Below are 16,171 nucleotides of genomic sequence, written 5' to 3'. Positions count from 1 at the left end.
GCGGTCCGTTGTTGTGAATTCGTTTGCTAACCGTTGAAAGAAAAAACTTGAAGCCCTTTTGTGCGAAAAATATTCTATATATAAATAGGTAATAAAATTATTTTTGATGTAATTAATTCGATCATTGGGAATGATAATTTAGTCGTATTTTGAGTTTTAAAGTAGACTAAATAAATAGTATACACAATTAAATTTTAAATATTTAAAAAGGAAAAAGTTGTATGAATAGAGTTTAAGTGTATAAATGTTTTGTATTTGCTCTTTTACCTATGATAATTTCCAAATTTTTTTTAGATAAATTTCAATTAAATGTTATACAATTTTTGAAACATTTTAATGGGCAATCTATTTTAATTTATTTAAACCTAACTTCAATGATTGCTAGGTATTGACCAACAACAACGTAGAAACACAAATGGTCTTAGATATGCAACAACAACAACAGCAACTTCAACAGCAACAACTTCAGCAACAACAACTCCAACAGCAGCAGCAACTGAATGGAATGATGAACACGAAGGACGAAGAATCAAAGACAAACTTAATTGTCAACTATCTTCCACAAAATATGTCGCAAGATGAAATCAGGTCTCTCTTCTCTAGCGTTGGTGAAATCGAAAATTGCAAACTCATCAGAGATAAAGCAACCGGTACGTTATTTTTGAACATGATACGAAATGCTTTGAAATTGTCTGTATCATTGTTGTATTCGAAATTTTGAAGAATGATCAATTTAAAATTTGCCTAAAAGATTTTTGTTAATGCGATTATGTGGCAAAGAAATAGATTAATTAATTTTTAATTAAAAAATGATAGCAAATCACCAGAACAAGCTTTTGCATATGCCCATTTGAACAAAACCACACAAAGATATTACGTATTGAATTAGACTCGCATATAGGACAAATCAACAAAAAATATAATCTATTGTATAAGCAAATGCATTTATATTCATACGGCAGACTGACGATACGAAAGAAAAAATATATTGACGAAAATTAGTTTAACGTAACAATCATACCATATAAATTTGTGCGTTTTGAGTGTAGCATTCTGTATATTTGTGTGTGTGTGTGAGTGTGTGTGTGAGTGTGTGTGAGTGTGTGTGTGTATGAGCGTGAATGTGTGTGCTTGCGTGTGAAAATTATAAAGATTTAAAATTATTCTTTATAGTTTAGCAATATATGCGTTAAAAATTTGTAGAACTATTTCATTTATCAGAAAAAAGATGAGTTTAAAGCTTTTGAAATGACAACCCCGATTAAAGAAGGCTGAGTGATAAATTGTTCCAGACTGTTGGACCAACCATTTGCGCTTTTGGCACCATCAAAAAATCTCGATCATCTGAGCGTAATTGAAGACGTTGAACAGAATTAATTATACATAGACACTTTCAGATAAACAACTTGGATTAAGACCGTTTAAGCATTTAAACACCATGATAAAAATTTTATAAATAATTCTGGATTCTGGATTAAACGCATAAACTAAACATTTAATTAATCTTCGTTAAGTGAACTTATAAATTGTCACTGAGCCTTCAAAACTGAAAAGAAATTCTTTGTTTCACTTTTTTATGCTGTTCCATTGACAAATTTTGATTAAATATGATGCCCAAATTATTAACAGAAAAACAAAAGCTGAAAACTCAACCAGACTCTTCATTGGAGTTTACACGAATTCTTTGTGTTTTTGCCAGGTGCCAACCAATAATAACTGAGTCTTGCCTTTTTTTAATTTTAATATGTTGCTCATCATCCTTTTAATTTATTGACTAATGTTTTAAAAGTTGTATTACAACTAACAAGAACTTTAATCTGTACATCGTCAGCAAAAGCATGATATTTAAATTTAAGATCATCAATAATGTGAAATATATCAGCCGTATACTACAAAATCAAGAAAAGTAAGCAGAAATTCCAAAGGCTGAGACTTGGGAAACTTCTAATGTTAATGTATGTACCAACTCGACGTCAGACAACATATTGTCAAAAGAGGTTTCTTGCGTTCAACCAACCAGAAATGAATCAAACCATGAGGCAACAATCCCAGAATAGAACGTTAATTAGTTATGTCTTTTATGTCAAGATATGGATATTTATACAGAAGTTTTAACACCATGTTTTAAAGGTTTTGGACAATAACCGGCACTCAAACAAAAATAAAAGAGAAATGTCAAAAAAGAAAAAACAAGCCAATATTCAATTTGTAAAAACGAGTTGGAATAAGATCCTGTGGAAATGATTTTGTTGAAGAGCTGAGAACAACTTTTTTAACATCGTCATTCAAACACAATGCGAACGTGAAGAAAAACATATTAGGTTTTAATTTATATTGAAAAAGAATAGGTATAACCGGAACATTTGAAAAATATGCAACTTAAAAAGATGTTGAATTAGTTGATCAACAACGAGTTTAGTTGAGTGAGTGTTTACTAACAACTTAGTGACCGAGTTTGTAAATTCCTTAAAAGATTGTGGACGCCTTTCAAACTATTAATTGAAAGCAGATCATTTTAAAGGTTTTTAATATAGGTAATGGTATTTTGCAATATTAGAAACAAAACCTGAAATAAACTACAATGCCATTGTGATTGGGATCATGCGGTCGAGTGTTTTCAATAAAATAAATTCCCCGCGTTTGGTGACAGATATTTTTGGGTGATCCATTCTGTTAGTAATAATAACATATCCAAGCCATCATCAGGCAGACTAGTGAACAAACATTCGGTATACAAAACTAAACAGTTACATTATATAAATAAATATATATATATATATATATATATATATATATATATATATATGTAATGAAGGATTTCCACTTCATTATGAATTGAGTTATGGTGTACAACGTTATTGTGTAAATTGTGAACCGTTTGACAGATTAAATTTAAGTTTCTGTTTGAGTTTTAATTGTTGTTTATAGCTTTAATAATATAGCTTTAATTGTTGTTTTATAATAGAGTTCGGCATATAACAACTAAATTGTGTTGCTCTGAAAAAGAGAAACGATTTTATTAATAAAAAATAATAAATTAATTAAATCAATTTAGCCTTAATTAAGTAAATGTCGTACCTGAAGAAGAGAAACAACAATTAAAGCTATTATATAATAACCAATATTAACTAAGAGCTAGAAAAAATATTCAAAATATCCAAATAATTCAACTCAAACAAAAACTTAAATTTAATCTGTCACACGTTTCACCATTTACACAATAACGTTGTACACCATAACTCAATTCATAATGAAGTGGAAATCCTTCATTACATATATATATATATATATATATATAAAATATAAAAAATATATATAAATTAAAACATTCAATATATATGTATATATATATAACCAGTAATTTATGAAATCTACAGAATTTCTGGCGTTAGATAGGTTTTCATTACATTTCTCAATATTTCGAACCAAATTCTTGTCGTCATTATTTATTTTATTAACGTTAGAATAATATACAATACACTTTTCCAATTCATTCTCAATCATCTGCAGCACTTCTTGCAGTTTATATAGAGAATTTGTATAACCTAGTACATGTTGCAACAAATGCTTCATCATTCCCGTAAGTTAATAGCTAACAACGCTAGAAATTTGGTATATTTCATAAATTACAGCATATATATATATATATAAGTGTGTGTGTTTGCGTATGTGGTGTGTGTGTGTGGTGTGTGTGTGTATGTGAGAGAGAGAGAGAGAGAGAATAAAAAATTAATTTAGGATAACATAGAGGTCAAAAACGTTGAATACCGAAATTAGATGTTTGTTTTTATAAATTTTAATAATTTATATGTCGGATGTCGCAGATAATATTTTGCACATTTCAGAAATAGACCGTACAAATTAATCTGATGGATTAATTGAAACAAGCACAATTTTCAACTGAATGATATGAATGAACACCAGTCGGTGTTTGGGTGCGAGTGTTTACAAATTGAACAATCAGTATGTCTACAAAGTTATTGCAAAAAAATGTTTAAAATAATTCAAAAACAAAATTTTCCTTGGCAAACTGGTAGAAAATGAATTATTTCCGTAGGAGCAAACGGCTGGAGGAGACATGTAGAGCGTGTTATCGCGTCCTTCCTGCCAGGCACAACACTTTTATGTCGATACACCTGATCATGCATTGACATCTGTCTGTCACACGCCGTTGAAGGCGTCTCTTTTTATGACGTCATAAACGGCCAACCAATCAACACAAACCATTTTATATCAATCAATGCAACGTTACTAATCTTGTGTGTAATGCCTTAATGAGTCCATGATATGTCTTGTTGGTTTCCACAGACACCAAATCATGAACGTATACGCACAAACTAATAAAAACTCAAGCAAAACAAACCGTAAATCTCAATGAAAAAAAAATATTTTGCAAAGGAAAAATTACAAAATTTAAGTAAAAAATAAAAGTATCGAAATTAAAAATGAAATAACAAAAATATCGATGAATTAAATAGAAAAATTAATAAAAAATTTACTGACGAATATAAGCATGTTGTAATAGAATGGTTTTTTGAGCCTAACAATTTTGATATGTCTGACTTGGGTATTCTGTCTTGGAGGAGCAATGAGTGGTCTGATCGAGTTTTATCACGTCACGCTGGATGCGTTCATGTTGGGGTCAGATGATGGGATGTTTAAAATTTATGTAAACACTTGAATCACGTGTTTATGGTTGTTCGAGTCTATATATATATACATATATATATATATATATATATATATATATATATATATATATATATATAGGGTTTAGACTATCATAAATACAATTATTTATAAAGATCACGGCGTGTGTTGTGTGTGAATGTGTTTTTTATTTTTTATAGTTTGGATGTCTACATACTTTGATTCAGGACAAAGTCTTGGTTATGGGTTTGTTAATTACAAATTGACTGAGCATGCAAGAAAAGCCATGGACACTCTCAACGGACTGAGACTGCAAAACAAAACTATTAAGGTGCGTTTTTTTAGAAAAATGCGAATTAACATGTAAGTTAATTATTTTATATTATTGCATATACAATGAATGTTTTTAAATGCTTCCTAATTTTCAAACCAAGAGTTGGACTAAACTATGGTTGGTTGTATTGAAAATATATAAAGGAAACCCTTCCCTTTCATTTATTTAGTTGAACGTCATGTGCTAAGTATCGATTTCATAGGTTTTGAAACCAAAACCGTTCAAGCTGCATAGTAACGTAGAACATCATTGAGGCTGTAGCAACTGTGGAAACTAAATTTTATTTGATGAAATAGTAAATAATCGATTTCAGCCAAAAAATAAAGAGCAGTGATTTAATTTTTTCTTCAAAATCATCACTGCTACCAATATTGTTACTGCTCAATTAAGTATTTACCCTGCCGCTATCGGCGCTGAAAAGTAACGGCATTACCGTGTGTGGCATTTCTGCCTCCATTTATTAACCTATAATTTGGTATTAGTTATTTATGAAAAAAATCAAGCATTTTTAAAATTTAATTAATATTTTGTATACTTCTAGGTGTCGTATGCCCGTCCAAGCAGCGAAAGCATTAAGGGAGCAAATTTGTACGTATGCGGTTTTCCGAAGAATATGACTCAACAAGAACTAGAGTGTCTATTTTCATCTTGTGGAAGCATCATCAGCGCCAGGATCATTTATGATAATAGTACAGGTTATTCATTTGTTTATTTCTTTTCTGTAAATAACTTTATTGAATTTAAAACATTTTAATCGTATCGTTTAGTATAAATTTTTTGTAGGCTGTTTGCGTTGCAAAATATTGAGCAACTTTTAGGTTTGTTAGCCAGAAAAGTTAATTTTTTAATGTAAACTAAAAAATGTGTCCACTTTTATTTTTTATATTTTTCATATAGGTTTGAAAAATTTTCTTATTGCAATAAAACTCTCTGCAATGATCGATCATGTTTATAAATATCAGGTTATATTAGGACGAGGCAACACACCTTCAAGATGACAAAAGTGAAACAATTCCATAACGATAGCCTTTAGATAAAGACTCTTATTTTTCAGCTTATCTCATCTTTTTTTAATAAAAGAACCTAATTTTTAAAGATATGACCGAAATTTTATTATTAGTTACTTGTTGTATTATGCGCATGAACTTTTGATGCGCTGCGGAAACTGTTCCCTCTTTGAACACTAACAACTGTCGCCGCCAGCCTAGACAGTCTCGCTTCTGACCGTCACACGAGCCAGGCGGAAGAACTATCGCACCCTGCTTGCCAGTCGGTTATTCCGGCCTTGCTAGCCATCGACAACTCTTCATACATATTTGTCATGAAGTCAGTCAAACAGAAATTAATTTAAATACATTTATTAAATAAAAACAAAATACTAACAATGTTCTTCAGAATAATGATTAATTTCAAATGTTTTCAAACTGAAACAACTCCTAACGTTCTAACTAAATAATAAACAATGTCGAATGTTCTTAGCAGAATAAATAACTACAAACCGATTTCTAACGATAAAAGAACGGTACCTGGAACGAACCCAATAAAGCAATAAACCCCAAGAAACCCAGCGGAACACAAACCACGAGAACGAAATAGAACCAAAAAGGATGAATGAATACTGAGAATCAACTAGAAAAACCAATCAAGAACTAAGAATACAACTAGGAACTAAAATGTCCTTTTCTATTTTTATACACACTTATATAAAAAAAAACCGAGTTCATAAACACAACCAAACAGAACTAATGGAAAAATAATCAGTCTCAAACATACACACAACCAATTCACCTGCATTCGTACAAAATCATACCAACATCCACGCCTGACCGATTGATACAACATTCTACCAACATTCGCGCCAAGAAAACCTCACATGTGAATACTCATTAATTGGAATATCATTAACAAATCATAATCTACTTCAAATTGAAGATAAAAACTAATAAAATAAATGCTAACCGTTGAAATTTCCACTCACTGTTAACTGATTCGTTAGCATGGTAGTTGAATGCGAATAACGCAGATGCGTGAGAATTGCCATCATCGCGGATGGTGAAGTGGAAACAAAAAGTGCATTTGCATAAATTCTTATTCAATTTATAAATTTAATAGTTTTCAAACTTAGGGTTTCCACATACGAAAAAGTCCTATTGACACGTCCAAATTTTTAAACAAATCAAAATGATTATAAAACGACGAGTTTATTTTGTATGAAAAATATTTGAAAAATTTAATAAATGTTACAATTTTATTACACATTTTGTGTCCGCTTTTGGTCACTAAGATTTTTCAATTTCACCGTTTTGTTTGAAAAATTGAAAGTTTTTCAAAACGCATCAAGGCAATTTTAATATTACCATTATATCATTGTGTCCTATTGGCGTTTTTTTTATAAATAATTAATTCAGTAAAAATTATTCAATTTAGAAAAATTTTGAGTAAAAAGAATAATCTAAAAATAAAACAACTTATTAATTGATAAATTACAAATTTCTCGGCATTTTATCATTTTATACATGAAGGCTATGAAATGAAGGATTGGTGCGTGAAATTTAAATTAATTTCAAACAAAAGTTATTAGTATAATTATTTGGTAGCTTAAATTATTAAATAAATTGCCTAACCGTAGAAAAATGTAAAAAAAGGTGTCTATGTTACAGGGCTTCGTTAATAGACGCGGCCGTGTCTTATTAACGATATTATTTTGCGTAACATGCGAATTTCTAAATGTTTAATGTTGTCAATAACGCGTAAGCTTCCGCTGTACTTTTTCATCAACACAAACATCTTTCCTATTCACCGCAGCACTTCAATTTGCAAGTGTCTGCTCCATTGTTAAATTAGAGAAATTAAATTTAAATTTCATTTCCTCCTTATTTTTAATTTATTTTTGTTTGTTGTTTGTTTGTGTGTGTGTGTGTGTATGTGTGTGTGTGTGTGTATGTGTGTGTGTGTGTGTTAGTGAGTGTGTATAATGTTTGTGTGTGTGTTTGTGTGTGTGTTAGTGAGTGTGTTTGTGTTTGGGAGTGTGTGCCTAATTGTATTAATTAATCAATCAATTAATTATTTATAAATCTATAAGAAAAATTGCTGGATAATTTTTGTCAAAATTAAGGTATATTTTTGTAGAGATAGGTAACTGCGAGTCTATTACAAAGTCACGTGTTTACTAAGAGGAATGCAAAATAAAGCTCAGTTACCATGTGCGTAATAGTTTGGAATAAATAAAGCTTTCCCAATAAGTAAGCCGTGTTCAAGCCATTTGAACGCTTGCACATCAGTGCTGAAATTATAAACGACATGACCAGCTTATGCAGATAGATCCGAATTACGAACTTAGCATGTGATTCTCTAGTCGTTTTCAAGTCTAAATAATTTTCAAATTAAATGCTCATTTTTTAAAATCAATACGTTATTTTTCTGTAAAAGTGCTTAACTTTCACTTGAAATAACTTTGTCGTAAACGATATTGGGCAACCTTCATGTACTCACATGAAGGTTGCTCATGAATCCAATGAAGGGTTTGCGGGCTTGAAACTCGCCAGAACCTGACAAACTGTCAGTAAAGTTAAGCCGTTTGAAAATCGCTTTTAGTAGTTCTATATTTCTCGTTTTAAACGAATATATTTTTGATGAAACAAGTTCTAACGTAATTACAACAACATAATATTATTTTTGCAAGCAGAACAGCCAATGAGGAGCGCACATGCAGACAGAAAATCGTTAGGGCAGACAGCCTCACAGGAATATTTTGTGGCGGCATGTTCACTAAAATTAAATAAATATGTAATAAAGCTACAAATTATGAATTGGTAAATATTATATAATATATATTTATGGACAAATACATACATATACTATATCATAACTCAAAATTTTAGCATTAACAATTAATTGGTTTCAACGTGCACATTTGCAAAACCGACTAAATAAAGTTCACAAATTAAACTTACTAAATTAGAAAGTGCATATATTTCTTTACGATTGGAGTTGAAGCTTTTTATGAAGCCGAAGTTTTTTACTAGAAGTGCTGAGAGAGTTAAAATATCGAAAATCTGATTAGATTTTATCAATAGTGGCATCTCTTTAAAACACTCATTGATATATTCTACTATCAAAAATAATATTGATCACGTCAAAAATTGCAAACAATAACCATTAGTTACGCATATGTGCAAAAATTAATCTATGATTCTTTAATCATTTAGATTGGTACATCTTAGGTTGTTTTTATAATTTTGATCCGAAATAAACAGGATAGCACAAAAAACGCAACAATTTTGTGAAGCATAATCAATTCATTGTAACCAGATAATTGATGCAAAACATTCAGCGGTTTCATTTAATCACAATTGTTCTAACGATTAACGAGGGCATTTGCTCACGCCAAATTGTTGATTTCATTACACGATTCCTCAGAAAATATTTCCACCTGGCCGAACACTGGCAGACAAATTTCCACCTCTTGATAGGCAGTTTTAATGTTTTGTTAAGGGATTAAGTTGTGCATTAAAGTTTCTAAACCAATTATAATGCGAATAATCCTCATTCTCCGGCAACATTCAATATAATATGAAAAGTTTATATAGCGCCCATTCGAGTCCTTATGAAAGCTGTTCGTGTCACAAAAACTGAACTCTCTACACCACACAACGTACATACAAGTTATATATGTACGCACGCACAAGCACCGCATCATACACGCATGATCTTTGAGTTTCAAAAAGACAGTGTTCGAACCAGGCCATTGCGTGACAGCACGAGACATAGCACATCTACCGATTGAGCTACATGCCGACATATAACAATAAACGTCATGATTCTGCTAGTTCTGACAGACTTGTTAATGATTATGAGTATCTTTTCATTAAAATAAAATTTAGAAAAAGTTATGATGGCTCGATCGTGTATTAAAACAAACACGAGACATACAAGCTTGACTCCGCTCACAAAACTAGTGATTGCGATGGAATGAAATGGAAATTATTTTAAATGTTCAAGAATGAGCGCGTCGTAAATTAATGACAACATTTTAAAAGAGTTCTTGATTCTTTTATAATAAAATTCCTCCTAACTTAAAGTGGAGGTAATTTCCTCATCCCCTATGTAGGCGCGCGAAAGAAAAAACAAAGCTTAAACACTTATCTTTTAAACCCCAGTTTCATCAAGAAATAGTTGATCCACCTAAACTTTGGCAACGTTTTAATACACTTTTAAAAATTCTTTGAACCACTGTGGCATCAGGCAGTTTTAATGAAACATCCGAAAAGTATCGGCTACACAATCGCTCTTGGTATCGGCATTTCGATACTTTAATTGATACTTTTTGACAACATTCATAAAAATTAAAAATTGCCTTTAGAAAAATGAATGAAAATTACATCAATTCCATTTATTTTAAAATGTCATATCATAAAACCCAGAAGAAACAAAGAAAAAGCATTTCAAATTTTCACTCGATATATTTGTACTAAGTGGTGAAAAATTTGGCTCCCAATAAAAAATCTGTCAACAGCTGCACTCACAGGAAGGAAGTCCGGTATTAAGTTTTATGTTTAACTGCTTTATGAGTGGAAAATTGTTGAGTGAGGATACATTTTGTGATTGGTCAGATGAAGAGAAGCAACTTTAAATTCAAGCGTAATTTGTTATCACTAAATAACAATTTTTTATTTTTCCCTTTTTGAAAGTTTCAAACATCGATGCAACAAACTTTTTTCTTTTTCAGAGTACCCAATATGTTGGAAAAAAATCTTCGTAAACAAATAGGTCTATTCGTTTGAAACGCCACTACCAGAAAACTTTCACAAGTTACATGTGCTGCATATGCCATAAGCAAGCGTCGACAGTCTTAAACAACAAATATTTGTTGAAGCTCTAACTCGGTTTTATGTAGATACTTTAGTTTATAAGCAAGCGTAGTTTATGTATGCAGTTCATTAATTTGTTCTTGGCAACCTTAGCGTTCAAATCAGTTTTGATTGCAAGTTACAGTTGAATATTTTTTATCATAACAAAACTCTACCAGTAGCAGATCTAGGGCCTCCCCCCTTTGTGAGAAGTTTTTTAATAAAAATCCGAAAAAAGACAGTTTTAAGCAGAAAAGAAAATCGACAAAAAATTGGACGTGATAAGGAAAAATAAAGGTCGTCAGCCACACAACCACAAATCTTAAACCCCCTCGTGAAAATTTTGGCCTCCTGTAAAAATTTGAAAATTTTCAAAATTTTGGTTCCCCGTCAAAGTTTTGTAGACCCGCCACTGAACTTCACTAAATTTATTAAGTTTACCATGAGTTGATGTAGTGTAAAGGTAAAGAAAACCGACGCAAATTATATTTTTAGATAAACAATTTATAGGTTCTCAATTTTTTTTCTCAAAAACATTTTCAAGGTTTCAAAACATTAACATTCCAACAAACCAAACGATCTTTCAGTTATTAATGTAAATCTATCACATCAAATTAAACATGAAAAATTTAACTAAAAGTTTCACAATAAATTATGATTATTCAGATCTACTCCAATAATTTCTTGTAGCCAATAAATTCATCTAAACTTATCACCAAAATAACTAATAATTATAATAGACATAGATAACTAAAATTGTAAAACGTAAGCAAATGTTTAACAAATGTTTAATGTTGGGCGGCGCGGCGGTTTTATGGTTAAGGTGCCTGGCATAGCCTATGCAGTGCCCGGTTTCGAATTTAAAGAAAACCCAAGCACGTATGCAAAAGTGTGTGATGCGTTGATTCATGTGCATTTATACACCGTGTGTTTGTTGTAGTAACCACTGAAATATATCTAAGAGAGAATAATAATAATAACAATAACAAAAATTAAAACAATTACTCAAATGTGAATAATAACTCTTAAATAATGCAAAACATAAGTTAGGCCACCGTTGAAATCTTGTTCTGTTGGGCTAACATGTTTCGTTATTTTCATGATTAAATGTGCATTTACCTGCTATTGAAATTTTCGTTGCTTGGATTGATACTTGTTTCTGCTTGCCCTAAGCAACAAATAGAAAATATAGATGCCCAATCTATGTTTAACTATCTATATAATATTTTACTCTTTCTACTGAAAAAAAAATTAACATTCTGAAAACCACAACTGCGTACATAAATCCGTGTACCTATGTATGTTATATAATCATAGCCCGATTTAAGTTACAAGTTAATATAAAATATTTTCATACAAACTTTCAACTTTTAAACAGGCATATCAAAAGGAGTTGGCTTCGTGAGATTCGACAGACGTCACGAAGCAGAAAGAGCCATCAACCAACTAAACGGAATCATCCCAGTCGGTGGATCGGAGCCTATTACCGTCAAGTTTGCGAATTCACCATCTACTGTTAAAGGAGACCTCACATTGCCAGCTAGTTTGGCTCCTTTCTTGGCTCCATCAAGAAGACTTTTCAACTCTATACATGGAGCAACGCAGTCAGGAAGATTAAGGTTCGTGATGACTGCTGAAAAGAAATACGTTAAATACGATTACAATCAGTGACCGATCTAGACCACTCTGATGGGGGGGGTCAAAATTTTTAAAATTATTTGACGACTGAGGGAAGGAATTTTTTAGAAAAATTAACAACCGAGGGGAAATTTTCCAAAAAAATGGATGACCGGAAAAATTTTCAAAAAAGCTTGTGGACCGGGAAAAGGGAATTTTTAAATTTTTACAAACTTGTTTCAAAAATTTTTTCTGTTCTCACACGAGGCCCATTTTATCTGCTAATGGGCTTATAATGTCAATTTTTTCTTCAAAAACACTACTTTTTCCGTTAAAACCACGATTTTGCTAACATTAAACACAAATAACATTCACAACATCATGAATATGAGATGTTGCATCATTTCAATTCGAACGACTCAAAATATCGCAGTGGCGAACGAACAAAAAAGAGAAAAATTTCACAATATGCCGTTGCATTATGCAAAACGTGACAAAACTCTAACATGTACATGCGCAAATGTGTCTGTGTGTGCCGGTATTGTGTGCACTGCCATGAGAGCATCAATTATGCTTTTTCATATTGTATCAACTTTTCTAAATTCGATTGTATGGTGAGAAACTCACATAGACAAATATTATGCATAATTATATGTTTATTAAAAATATGATTAAATGATATGGTTGAAAATAGTTAATCTGTCATCAGATATGTCGACCAGTAAGAGTAAATAAAGTACATTATCTCACATCATGACCAAAGGTGCATTATTGTGAACGCCTAACTCTTTTTGGGCTAGACGCGTTTTCGTTCATTACAGACCCTTAATGTAGCTATAACAGCGAGCATTGAAACGTCTGGTTCTGCGCATGACTTTAATTTTATTGTGGCGCGTTACCTATCTTTTCAATGCCGCCACCGAGCTGCGAAATGTGGTCTTTAATAGATTTAAAATTGTCCCTCGGCAGAGTTACAGCATATGTTTTAATTTTGCATTCTGTAGCCAAGTCGATAGCATTTTGAGAGTTGGTTTTAAATTTTTTGAGTCGGAAAGTAAGGTGCCAATTTTTGTAACACTGTTGTATGACTTGCTCTAAAAGCATTTTAGTTCAAAATTGCCCTTTGATTCCAGGTAGTCTTGTAGTTTCATTTCGAGATTCAAAGACTTTGAGCGATCTATTATTTAAACCACTTGACATATATAGGTATTGATAGACTTTCTGACAGATAACTGCTGATATGCACTGACAGCCAAGTTTTTGATGCATTGGCGACCAAGGTGCCTAGGTTCATACCAATCCATGTCGATGAAACATCGTAAGTGCAAAACTCAAACGCAAATTGTGATAGCAAATCGTATCTTAGGATTCGAAGTCTAAGTTGTACTGTTGTGTTTAGTTCACTGACAGTCGTTAATATTTTCTTTAGTTTGTTGATCATATCATTTTATTTGTGAAATTTTTTGTAGCTGCATACTTTACCAAGATGTACGAGTTACATTCAATGTCAACCTTAAATATATGTTTGCCGTCGATGAGCAGCAACAGAAAAAACTGTTTATAAACACCGTTTCATTTGCTCATACCGAGTGAAAAACATTTGTTTATCCTCAAACTCATTTCAAAAGTTTTGCACCATGCTCTAGTTAAATATATTAGTTTTTGAACACTTTCTTTGCTGTTAGCGATAATCACCGTGTTGCACCGAGTTACAGCCACTCTCTTACATTCAAGTTAACTAGAAACCTCATATTAGCCGTATTGTTTGAATTTGAAACATTCCTCAACAATGTCTTTACCAGTTTTAAGCTGTATTTTACACAGCATTTGAAGCAAAATTTAAGTCTTTATTTGAAAAATCTACAAAGCGCATCAGTCTATCTTGTTTAATTTAATTTCTGTCTAGGGAAAGAAGGCATGAAAAATATGTAAATTATCTCATCTCTAAACATGAACAAAATTGGCAATCATTATGACGCATTATAAACTTAAATTTAATATTGCATCAAAAATAACACTTCATACCGGGAACGTACGTAGGCCAACGAACCCAAAATCATCATTTATTCAAAAGACTTGTGCACCTTATAATAGGGTTGTGTTGCGTGTTTTCGGCTTGTATCAATATCTTTGCATGTAACCTGATCACATATCACGCGCCCCATGTTTTTTGCTTATTTTTTAACGTTTCATGCTTGTCAAACATTCACACCATTGTAAAACACCATGAAAGCCAAACACACACATTATAATTAGCTGTCACATGCCTTAAATAAATTCTATGTTACAAATATTTTAACAAATATTAAACATATGCTGTTTGAACTATTGATTACATTTTAACAAAGGTTTAGTGATGGTACGTCCATGAATTTACCAAGCAATTTGTTGTCAGCGGCATGCAGCAGTCTCGGGGGACCGGGCTTTTGCTTGTTTGTTTACAATCTTGCTCCCGAAACAGAAGAAAATGTTTTATGGCAACTGTTTGGACCCTTTGGAGCAGTTCAAAATGTCAAGGTCATGAGGGACTTGGCCACACAAAAATGCAAAGGTATAACAGGAACTTGCCATTGCTATTTCGAATTTTCAAAAAAATTTATAAAACAAACTTCGTAGGGAAATTTTTAAAATAAGCTCAAATACAATATGTATAAATATATTTCTTAGGATATGGTTTTGTGACAATGACAAATTATGACGAGGCCCTGACCGCAATTGCTGCCGTGCATGGATATCAGCTGGCAGGAAGAATACTACAGGTTTAAAAGCATGATAATTTTCTTTTAATGTTCAAACTCGTAATTTAATTTTGTTTCTCTTTTCTGTTAAATTTTAAGTGCCACCGTGATCGATGAGTAACATCAGCAGTGAAGTTAACTGTCGAAACAAAAAAATTTATAAATTCCATTGACGCAAATTATTTAAAACATTTAAACGTCTATGATTTCACTGTAATAAGGTCTCATTTAAGAAATCGAAGGCAGCATCAAGCCAGGGACACCACTCACCAGCTGGAATGATACTACCACTCAATAACAACTTCTAACTATTGCCGCTACTTTTTTTTTCTTGCTACATCCATTTAATAGCTTTTATTTAAATATCGTTTTGATTATCTTTTCATGAATTTATTTTTTCTCTTGTTTGTTTATAATGTCTAGAAGGTAATCATTACGTAAATAAAACTAATCAATATCAAAGTTTTCGATTATTGCACTTCATCTGAATTAGCTTGTAATTTAAATTTTTTCAAAGATTTTGGTTACTTGCAAGATTTTTATTAATATTTTATTCAAATTCATTCAGGCCAAGGTTGATGAGATTTTCATTTTCAACAAAAATTTAAACTTCTTTATATAAATAAAGACAAATAGGTATATCATTACGAATGTTTTTTAAAGTTACTACGTAAAAATTTCTATTTCAACAATTCACAAAAAATTTGAATATTTTATAAAATTTATTTCTTTATACTCAATTATTAATTTGGAAACATGTAGTTGAGCGAATAACGATTTAAATTATTTATCCAGATTAATCAACCAGTGTTAAAATTGCGAGTAGATCCACAAGTGGCAAGCCGTCTCAGGCATGCCATTCTGAAAAGTATTTTTGAGCCATTTTCTCTTATCCTTAATCAACATAAGATTCAATTTTGAATCTTTTACATCTTTTGTTGTTACACCCGCCTAGATCTAATCTGGCTTTCCCTTCCCTCGTT

At 31.5% G+C, this 16,171-nt stretch overlaps 1 protein-coding gene across 1 annotated transcript; it reads left to right on the top strand.

Annotated features, from left to right (window-relative positions):
- Positions 1-508: 508 nt before the first annotated feature.
- On the top strand, positions 509-15,215 carry HELRODRAFT_83112 (hypothetical protein; the record flags this gene model as incomplete). The annotated part of the gene is made up of 6 exons (XM_009023204.1): positions 509-702; positions 4,885-4,981; positions 5,526-5,679; positions 12,212-12,452; positions 14,799-15,001; positions 15,118-15,215. 6 exons carry the CDS (start codon positions 509-511, stop codon positions 15,213-15,215), a joined length of 987 nt encoding a protein of 328 aa, XP_009021452.1.
- Between the last annotated feature and the right edge of the window lie 956 nt (positions 15,216-16,171).

This window comes from Helobdella robusta, assembly GCF_000326865.2.
Source record: "Helobdella robusta unplaced genomic scaffold HELROscaffold_35, whole genome shotgun sequence".
NCBI classification, from domain to species: domain Eukaryota; kingdom Metazoa; phylum Annelida; class Clitellata; order Rhynchobdellida; family Glossiphoniidae; genus Helobdella; species Helobdella robusta.
Note: the sequence above shows the minus strand (reverse complement) of the source record. Positions and strands in the feature narration are given on the sequence as shown.